This window comes from Pecten maximus, chromosome 2, assembly GCF_902652985.1.
Source record: "Pecten maximus chromosome 2, xPecMax1.1, whole genome shotgun sequence".
Lineage (NCBI taxonomy): Eukaryota > Metazoa > Mollusca > Bivalvia > Pectinida > Pectinidae > Pecten > Pecten maximus.
Window position 1 is genome coordinate 12,330,678 of NC_047016.1, and position 10,797 is coordinate 12,341,474.

The window sequence follows — 10,797 nt, forward strand, 5'->3', positions numbered from 1 at the left end:
CGGTGTGCGCAACATCTCGGGGAAATTACGGCAATTTCAAGTACGTTAACAAGACGACAAAGGAAAAACGCTTTTTGACGACAAAGGAAAAACTCTTTTTGATGATGTGAGGACCCTGTCAGCGTAGAAATTGTGAATTTGACGATTGGACTTAAAAAATAAAATAAAAAAAATAAATAAAGATCAATAAATTTATACATTTTTTTTAAAATCGTTACAGAGTTTCGGAAACACTACTGAAGTAGCTGTACTAGTACAGTACAGTCATTTATTAGGATTTATTAGGATAATTAATGGATGCAGGCTGGAAGCCTCTATATCCATATCAACAATATATGTACATAAAATAAATAAATGATTGATTTCCAGTATATCAATGGCTATGTTTCCTCAATATATCTAAAATGTTAAACTTTAAAATGATTTTTTTTCCCAGTGTTTATCTAGCATTACTTCAAAGTTGTATACAGTATCTGCATCTATAATATGTTGCGGCAAATTATTCCATACATCTATTATTCTGTTACTGAAGAAATTCTTTCTTAATTCTAGATTACAACGTTTCTTAAAACTTTTCTCAGAGTGACCTCTCGTCCTACTAGAACTGTCCATTTGGAAAAACTTCTCAGTTACTCTATAATCATAAAGTTTTTTAACTATTTTAAAAACATTGATAATGTCCCCTCTAGTTCTCCGATGCTGTAAAGTTGGAAGATTTAGTCTCTCTAGGCGTTCCTCATATGTAAGGTTTTTGAGTCCCGGAATAAGTTTTGATGCCCTTCTTTGAACGTTCTCGATCAGGTCGATATCTGCTACTTGATATGGGTTCCATACACTTGCCGCGTATTCCAGGTGTGGTCTGACGAGAGCTTTAAATAATAACTTGAACATTGACTCATCAAGATATACAAACGATCTTCGTATCAGCCCAACTATGCTGTTCGCTTTGTTTACAATTTTATGCAGGTGTGATGCATTTTCGTGTGTGATGTTTTCCAGCTGAATCCTCTCTCCTTCCTGTCCATTCATATAGTAATGTCTTTTCTTGGAAGCCTTTATTGATATTACTTTACTTTTGTTGGGGTGGAATTTGAGTAACCATTTGTATAACTTCTGGCCAAAAGGTGTTCATTGACGACTGTGGCTCAGTCCAGCGGAATGGGACGCTCAAAGAGACGAACAGCGAAAACAAACATATAACCGATCTGATAGACAAAGGCGAAATGTTCAAACTTCGCGCGAATCGGACTTCGCAAATGAACATGAAGATAGTGGCTGGTATAGCGATCGTGATGACATTAATAGGTACTACAGTGAATCAAGGAACAACCTACCCTGGTACAAAAATAGTAAGACCCCTGCGGATGAGGCATATCACGGCGGAAGACGTGAGGACGACCACTGGTGGAACCACGGTGACAGAGACGAGCAACATAACAACCAATTTTAATGACCCACACAAACAGTATTTACACAATATTCCTGAGTATTATGGTGCTGTCTCTGATGGCATGGAATGTAATAGGGTTATTTTCGTCGTCCCGAATACTGGGGAATCTGTTGAATCAGACGAACTGTGATGTATGTGTCGTGACAGAACATAAACTTGCTAATGATGCTTTAGATGTATTTAAATCGGTAAATAGTGAATATTTTCCGATTTTCAACTTGCGCGAATTCATAGAATTTCCGCGAACTGGAAAGGAAGGTGGTGTGGGAATTCTGGTGAAGAAAACCCTTCGATACAATGTGGGACAAGTAAGCGGGGTCCGAGACGAACGGATTGTTGGCCTGAAAGTAATTACACAGACTGACACACTGTATATATTTGGAGTATATATGCAAAGCGACGGAGATGTCGCAGCTTACAGAGACACGCTACAAAGACTAGAAGATTTATGTACATATTACAGCGAGTACGGTAAAATTATAATAGCCGGTGACTTTAATGCACGAATTTACGAAAATCATACGTATCATGCTGCGAAACAAAAGGCGGACCTGATGAGAAATTTGATTGGGAATATAAACTTGCACGTATGCAACCACAGGCGTGAAGGTGACGTATCGTACACATTTCGTCCTTTCGAAACAGTATTAGACTACGTTTTGATTGAAAGATCATCTTCTGAAAAGATCGTGAGCTGTGTCGTGCTCGAAAATAACGAAACAGAAATCGCCTCCGATCACCTTCCCGTAATCTGTCACATGGATTACCAGATAGATGTTGCAATCATTGATCAGGCCAAACCTAGATCGAACGTCAAATATACAGCATGGGATAAAACTACAATTGAAGATCTTGTACAATATCAGCTTCAGTTAAGTGACAGATTGTGTAAAATCATTACGCCAGACACCGGGGCACAGTTGGAAACTGACTCGTTATATGAACAGATTGCATTGTGTATGACGTTAGCAGCAGAGGAAACCGTACCTAAACGTCGCTTCAAGCATTATTTAAAACCGTTTTGGAGTAAAGACTTGTCAAAACTACACAAAATCGCAATGATCAAGCGAATGGAATGGATGAATAAAGGCCGGCCGTGCGGAATGGAACACGATTCCTATAAAGAATATAAAGCCGCGAAGAGGGCATTCAGAAATTTTCATGATACAGCACAAAACGAATACTTGGACGTGATCCATAGGGAGCTAGACGAAGCAGCCGAAATCGACCAAAAGTTGTTTTGGCGGATAGTTAGGAAAAGGACTAATAAACCAGCAACAGCATGCAATGAATTAGCATTCCGAGGTACTACGAAACGCGACCCGAAAGGAATTGCTGACCTTTTCGCCGAGTTCTACGCCGAATTATACTCGGACACGTCATCTACGGCAGAAAATAATGACACAGATTTTCCTCCCATCACTGTGGATGAACTAGATAACCCATTCACATTTGAGGAAGTTAACCGAGCAATTCGCTCCCTCAGCCTTAATAAGGCAGCGGGTGTGGATGGCATACGGAATGAACACATTCGATATGGCGGAAAGCAACTGATAGACTCCCTGGTGTATCTGTTTAATCGTATCAGAATTACGAGTGTTATTCCAAAGACATGGAAAAAGGGTCTAATAATACCGATTCATAAAGGAAGTCGCAAATCCAAAAAAAGACCCTAACAACTATCGGCCTATATCATTGCTACCAACGTTGAATAAACTACTAGAGAATATTATACATCGGCGAATAACCAAGTGGAGCGAATTAGAAAATATATCATTCCAAAATCGTCAGCAACAAGGCTTTCGCAAGGGCCATAGTTGTATGACGGCATCGTTTAACTTAACTGAATGTATACACGATAACCTGGAAAGTAACAGCAAAGTGTATGTGTGTTTCCTTGATACATATAAAGCATTTGACACGGTTCAGCACGAGGGATTATTTCGAAAACTCTACAGTCTGGGTGTGACCGGAAATATATTTAACATAATTAGGAATTCATATCGTGACATCACAAGTGCTATCAGTATCATGACAAATAATGTGACGTCAAAAGCATTCCCCGTCACACGTTCAGTGAGGCAGGGAGGAGTTATCTCCACGTTTATGTATTTAGTCCACATTGATGACTTGCTGAACAAATTAGAAAATTCCAGAGCTGGAGCTCGTATTCTCTCCGTGAAATGTGGTAATCCGTGCCTTGCGGATGATATTGCACTGATAGCCACATCTCCCAGTGCACTACAGACGTTGATTACCATATCGGACAACTACGCAAAGCGATGGAACTTTAACTTCAACAGTAATAAATGTGCGATTTTGTGCTTTGACCGGAGTATTACGGACCGGAACTGGAATATCGGAAACACAGTCGTCAAAAAGGAAATCACTGAAGTGCATTTAGGCGTGGTATTATCGGCGAACCTGAGAAACACTGACGCCATCACCAAAGCATGTACAAAAGGACGTAACATGATTAACGCGATTACAAGAATGGGCACGGATTGTCTACATAGCAACCCATTAAACATAGTGAAATTATACCGAACAGTGGTACTACCGGCTGTACTCTATGGATGTGAGGCATGGACAAACATGTCAAAAGGTGATATACAGAAGCTATTAGTGTTCCAACACTACGCTGTGAAACTGATTCTAAATCTTCGACCGTCAACAAGATCGGACATGTGTGAATCTATGTTAGGCCACAGGTGCCTGACTCGTTTTATAAAATAATAACATATAGACATTTATATGTACTCTATATGTTATTATTTTATAAAACGAGTCAGGCACCTGTGGTTAGGCCTACGAAGAATCACATCAGAAATTGATAAACGTAAATTGTATTTCCTGCAATTCCTGGCCAGCTCTAATCCGAATACAATATCAAAAGAAATATTCATCCGGAGACTATTCCGTAATTTTGATCAAGAAAGAATACAAGGCGGGTTCATACCCGATATCCTTAACATACTTGATACATATGGATTAACACAGTACTTGACTGAGTATATAGACAAACACCATTTTCCTAACAAATGGACATGGAAACGTATTATAGTTAAAAACGCTACAGACGTGAAAGAAGAAAAATTACTACGACAGAGAATGAACTCCGACAGTGATTTTAAACGATTTCAGTATGTACACAACACGTCGTACAGACCGTATCCACTTCTAGACAATTCTAAAATTAAACCGAATGTGAAAATGTATATATGTAAAATGTTAACATACGTTCCCTTACACACAACAGTTTCAGAACATTGTGATAAATGTGGTGAACTCCAATCGGATATAATCAGACATTACCTGACTTCCTGTAAGGTTACCTACGCCCTGAGAGATGTGTTCAAAGACAAAATTTTAAATGAATATGGTATACCTCCATATCTAGCTGTTAGTAACATGGAAAATGAAATTCTTGTACAGACTATGTTCAAAGGCAAAATCAAAGACTGTGTATTTGATAATGATGAGCATTGTAACTCATTTCAGAATGATTGCGCGTCATTCTTGTACATGGCTTCGAAAATATATTTCCAATAATGAAAGAAAATGTCTGTTATAAACGGAAATGAATAATGAACATTGATCTACAAACGTCTTTGTAAATAGTATTTATTACATTGTATTTGTACTCTCTTTAAAAGAGGAATAAAAGAATATTGATTGATTGATTGTTCCTCACATGTAAGGTTTTTGAGTCCCGGAATAAGTTTTGATGCCCTTCTTTGAACGTTCTCGATCAGGTCGATATCTGCTACTCGATATGGGTTCCATACACTTGCCGCGTATTCCAGGTGTGGTCTGACGAGAGCTTTAAATAATAACTTGAACATTGACTCATCAAGATATACAAACGATCTTCGTATCAGCCCAACTATGCTGTTCGCTTTGTTTACAATGTTATGCAGGTGAGTTTTAAAATTCAGGTCCTCATCGATGGTAACCCCAATGTCCTTTTCGTGTGTGATGTTTTCCAGCTGAATCCTCTCTCCTTCCTGTCCATTCATATAGTAATGTCTTTTCTTGGAAGCTTTTATTGATATTACTTTACTTTTGTTGGGGTGGAATTTGAGTAACCATTTGTTCGACCAAATTTGGAGTTTATCCAGGTCCTCCTGGAGGATTCTCACATCTTCCTCGTTCCTAATCCGTCTGTATAACTTTGTGTCATCTGCAAATAACGGCGACGAAGATGTTGGTATTTCAGGAAGATCAATTATATATACTACAAATAAGGTTGGGCCCAGTACACTGCCTTGCGGGATGCCGCTGATTACGGGGTATGTTTCTGACATCTCACCATTAACAATAACACGCCGACATCTATTACTCAGGAAATCCTCTATCCAATTTACTACTTTTTGGCTTACGCCATATCCTATCATTTTCTTTAAGAGGCGTTTATGCGGGACTTTATCAAATGCCTTCATAAAATCCATATAAATTACATCTATTTCTCCTCCATTATCTATAATTTTAGTCCAATCTTCTAAATCATTCATGGTTCATATTCTCAGAAGGATGACAGTAAAAAAGATCTATTTAGATTCTGCACTAGCAAAGTAATTCCAAATGTTAATCAATTATCTTTAGACAAGATATGCGTCTTATTATTCCATGATAATACAAATATTTAGTAATATGGCTTTTTTCTTAAGTCCAACCCATATACAATTAAAAAAAAAGGAAGGATCAGACAAAAGTAATTATCGCCCAGTAGGCATATTAGGCCTACCAGCCATAAGCAAAATTTCTGAACGAACACTTTTGGACCAACTCAATAATTTATCTTATCTCATATTTGATAATCTTTTAATTATATGTGCTTTTTAGAAAAGCGTAATGATGCCAAACTTTATTTCTCAAACTAAATAAGTACACGGAATAAGATTTAGATGATAATAAGTGCGTACAGCAGTCAATTTAAAAGTTCTCTTTAAAACATTTTAATTATTGTCTTCCTCGTGAAATTCTTGAAATTTTCAGCCTATGGTGTTTCGGAACATCAGGTCAAATTAGTAAATAAATATCTCTTCATGTGGACACAAAAAAACTAAGATCCAAGACTAATTCAGAAGCTTGGGTAAAATCACCAAAGGCGTACTCCAAGACTCGATTCTCGGACCACTTCTGTTCAACATATTCATAAACGACATCTTCGCAATACCACTGTAAACATAATAATTTTGTCAACGTCAACAACAGTATAAGGAATTCATCATGTTAAAGATGTCCATATGAAAGCATTATTGTATTTAAGGAGAAAAATCTTAGTCGTGGAACTTTCTTAAATTCTGGAAAACGTTTTCCTTTGAAAAAAATCAGGAATTTTGATGAAACTGGAATCTGGTTTAGCGTGTAATTTTGGATATTAACAAAGTCGAGTTTGCCAGTAAGGGTGATATTTAACATCAGTAATATCTTTTGAACACAATATGTTTGTTTTCACTGTCTGATAACGAACACTACAAAAACTCGACATAAACTGTGACATTTGGACAGAAACTAGAAAATTGACGATGCATATGTAATGTAGGAAAAACATTTGTGTAGCCAGCACACTAAATCTTTTACAAGCTAATTAGCATACCACCGTACTTTCTGACGTACTTCTGCCAGTTCTGAAGTTAATATGAACCTATTCGCTTCAATAACAAACTCTTCAATAGCTGTATTATGGGCCGGCCTCCGTTACTCTTGATTAACCGCTATCTCAAATAAAAACGCTAGAGAGTTTTATATTATTTAATAGAACGCGAAAACAACATGTTCAATTGGACTCGTTTTCAAAGTGTATTTAATCGTAAGGTCTATCGTCTTAAAAAATGTTGTTGCTTATAATCAAAAATGAATAAATAAGTGAGTAGTTTCCGATGCGAATGTCTCACAACCACTCTATCTGCATGATAATGAAGTATATTGTTGCATGCAGAAAGTTTTTTTATAATGAATCAATCCTTGTGTCTGAAAGCAACATTGTATTTCCTGCTTTAAAAACATGTGAACAAAATTAGATTTTTATGTAGTCCCTTGAAAAATTAAAAGAAGAATAATACCAGGTGTTCCTGAAGTGAAAGCGTCGTTTTGATTCATCCGCAACACCCGCCATACAAATCTAGGTCACGACGATACCCGCTATACAAATCTAGGTCACGACGACATCCGCCATACAAATCTAGGTCACGACTACACCCGCCATACAAATCTAGGCCAATTGTCTAAATGAGAACTTAGGTGCTGATAACGGAACCACTGGGCATGTAAATAAGTATCGAACACCTCTGACTTCATATTACATAAGGAAATAGAATACTTACAAATAAGATCCTGATGCCGAACATAAACCCCTCCCATGGTATCATTAAACTACGTCTCTCAAAACGCTGTAAATTTCTCCGTCAATCAATCAACATCTGTCATAAGGATAGTAATACTGGGAATACTGGATCAACTGAGACTTCTTTGGTAGGGGAAGCAGGTATGCTACTATCTAGAAATAGAAAAGTAACAATTGGAAAATTTATATCGTCACCCATATCATACAGCTTAGGAATAAGCAGTCCCTGCTTGTAACATTAAAAGTAAAGATCGAGGTAAGCGGCTTGTGTTGAATTAAACCAACTGTGAATGGTAAACATTTGTAATTTTTGAATACAAGAATGCTGTAATCTTACGAGTAAATTAAATAAATTCTGTTAACATAAACTTTACAATTTTAGTTTTCAACCGATTGCATTGACATAGATTGCAAGACAAACTTCTCAAAAACGTTAAAAATGATTTACAAGGACGCAGAAGTGACATTACGAATTTAATAATGGATACACGATATGATGGATATATATACTGTATAGAACCGCGCCTTTATATATATGAACGCAGATAATGGCAGATAAAGAACAAAGAAAACTCTAGTCCAAGGCTTTTATCAAGTATACCCCATGTACGACTCATGTTCCGAGTGTTCCCATTGTTGTGGGTTACACTAATATACAGAACCTGTTATTTTGTTAACACATTTGGTCCCGTTCGTTTATCTTAAGAGTTGATATTCCTGCTGATTTTACCTAATTAATTCTGCCAGGCAACACATGATTTCCAGTCAGTCTGATCAATTTACTATAACTTGAATTGGACCTACGAAAATTTAACGCGCTCGTGTGTAACCACGCCTCCCCACGTGCCCACAACACTCAACAAAACTAATTAACTATGCCGCTACCGCGGTCTACCACGCCCTAACTCAAAGGTAAAGTTTGCGCCAACACCATCTTGAATGCTTTGCCCTATATTTTGATATGCCCAGCTAGTTTTCCTATCACAAAGATAAAATTATGTCCATAAGGTTTCTAAGCATTTAAAAAATAGTTTGTTCACCCGACAGTTATATATATATTAGTATTCACAATGGACACCGTACAAACGTGTCACCCTACAGCCTTAGGTCACATGCCAAGAAACAGTCGTCCATTTTCATCAGGAAGTCACAAAATGAGAATTTGTTGTTAGTGGTAGATTTCATAGAAACTATGCACTCTCTGATTAGCAAGTTTACTTTGAATAATTAACGTTACCCTTATGTCAAAAGAAACTTATTTCACACAGGCAGAAACGTGTCCCCATTAAGTGTATAACATAATTGAAAGACATGAACAAACATTAGTCATGAAGCTCCTATTCTAAAATGATATATACATGTATTAGGCGCAGAAAAATCCATATATGTTAACTGTTCAACGACTCAATAATACTCCAGTTTTTTTAGCAGTTACGGTCACTTAACCAAACCTATAGCAAACTGTGGACTTTATCTATAAGCTGTGTTATAGTGAAATAAAGAAACAACAGACAGTAGGAATAAGTCCATGAACCAAATTAACGGGTAATCCAACGCTTGATTGGAACCAACTAAAAACTAGCCCTTTCTTAATAAAACTGTCAAATATATTTCTTGCATTTTCTTTTTTCTTTCTTTTTTGCTTTTGTTTTTTTTATTATTATTAACGTCTTTTTCATACGCTTACCGTAAAGGGGATCGATGGCCATATATCGACTCCACAATTTGACAGGTAATGCGCTCTGGGTTAGATATTACAAGGATGGCCATGTCTTGGAGGAAACTCTGGGTTAGACATTCGGGAGTCTGATGACGGATGTGTATATATTCATTATATTCGCACTAACTTTATATTTCGTCCTATTTAGAGTAGTTATTTTAGACGAAGCTAATTTGTTGAACATGTTCATACCAATTGAAGTTGCTACTGAGAAAAAATGTGACAAGGTGAAAGGAAATGATTACTGCAGGTAAACTTAGGTCGCCTGGAAGGGAGAGAACAATTTCCGTCTTTATGGAATAGGAGTCGATTCCGCGTGTCACTGGTCATACTAACATTCTGTAAGCGCTGAATAGCAGGCTTTAGTTTTAACATCTACTCTTGAAGAGAAGTACTTCCACAGAAATACAATTCAACTACAAATGACCTTTCTACAGATTGTTGACGACTAATCAGATGAGAGCCGGGTCACTGGGTTATTATCGATTACGTGAATTTGAATGTCAGTGATTAATGATATACATGTATATTATCAAATGTCTTATCAACACCACAAAACACACGCCCATTATTTCCTACCAATGACAGAAGCAATATATTTAAGTCGAACTGCCTGACAGAAATCCATATGGTATTTGTATTGTGTATCATTGCAAATCTGTACACAAATATTGTGTACCATTGCAAAACTGTCAACAAATATCATGTACCATTGCAAAACTGTAAACAAATATTGTGTAATATTGCAAAACTGTAAACAAATATTGTGTAACATTGCAAAACTGTAGACAATTATTGTGTACCATTGCAAGACTGTAAACAAATAAAAGAAAACTTCAGTTAACTTAAAACGTAACTCAATCATGAAATAGGTCTATAATTGGCCGGATGAGGACAACTGACTTTCTTAAATTGAGGTATAGATCGAGCTTTCTCAACTTCGCTAGCAGGAAATAGGACGCTATCGTGATTAACACACTTGGCTCTCGCCGTATAATGATTTATTCCATAGAATACATATGTGTCAATTACAGAACATTAACAATAACACAAGAACATTTAACATTCTTTATTCTACTATAAGCTCTTTCCCATTTGGCCATACTACCGTGGTGTATACCATAGAACCTTATAATGACCTGTTGATGAGTAAATGCATGTGTGTAGAAGGTTCTGTTATATTTGTACATTTATATACATGTACATGTTAGATTAGATATTAACACTTTTTTCTCACTTTTATTAATAAATTGTTGATAATAAAACACAAAACAGACT

General features: G+C 36.7%; 1 protein-coding gene across 1 annotated transcript; it reads left to right on the forward strand.

The window, feature by feature from the left end:
* The first annotated feature begins 1,491 nt into the window (after positions 1 to 1,491).
* On the forward strand, positions 1,492 to 3,126 carry LOC117341115. The gene has a single exon (XM_033902956.1). The coding sequence runs from the start codon at positions 1,492 to 1,494 to the stop codon at positions 3,124 to 3,126; it is 1,635 nt and encodes a 544-aa protein (XP_033758847.1).
* The last annotated feature ends 7,671 nt before the right edge of the window (positions 3,127 to 10,797 follow it).

What these genes read in the sequence shown, in the direction of transcription:
- LOC117341115 (XM_033902956.1), top strand. Translation starts at nt 1,492, where the DNA reads ATGGTGCTGTCTCTGATGGCATGGAATGTAATAGGGTTATTTTCGTCG.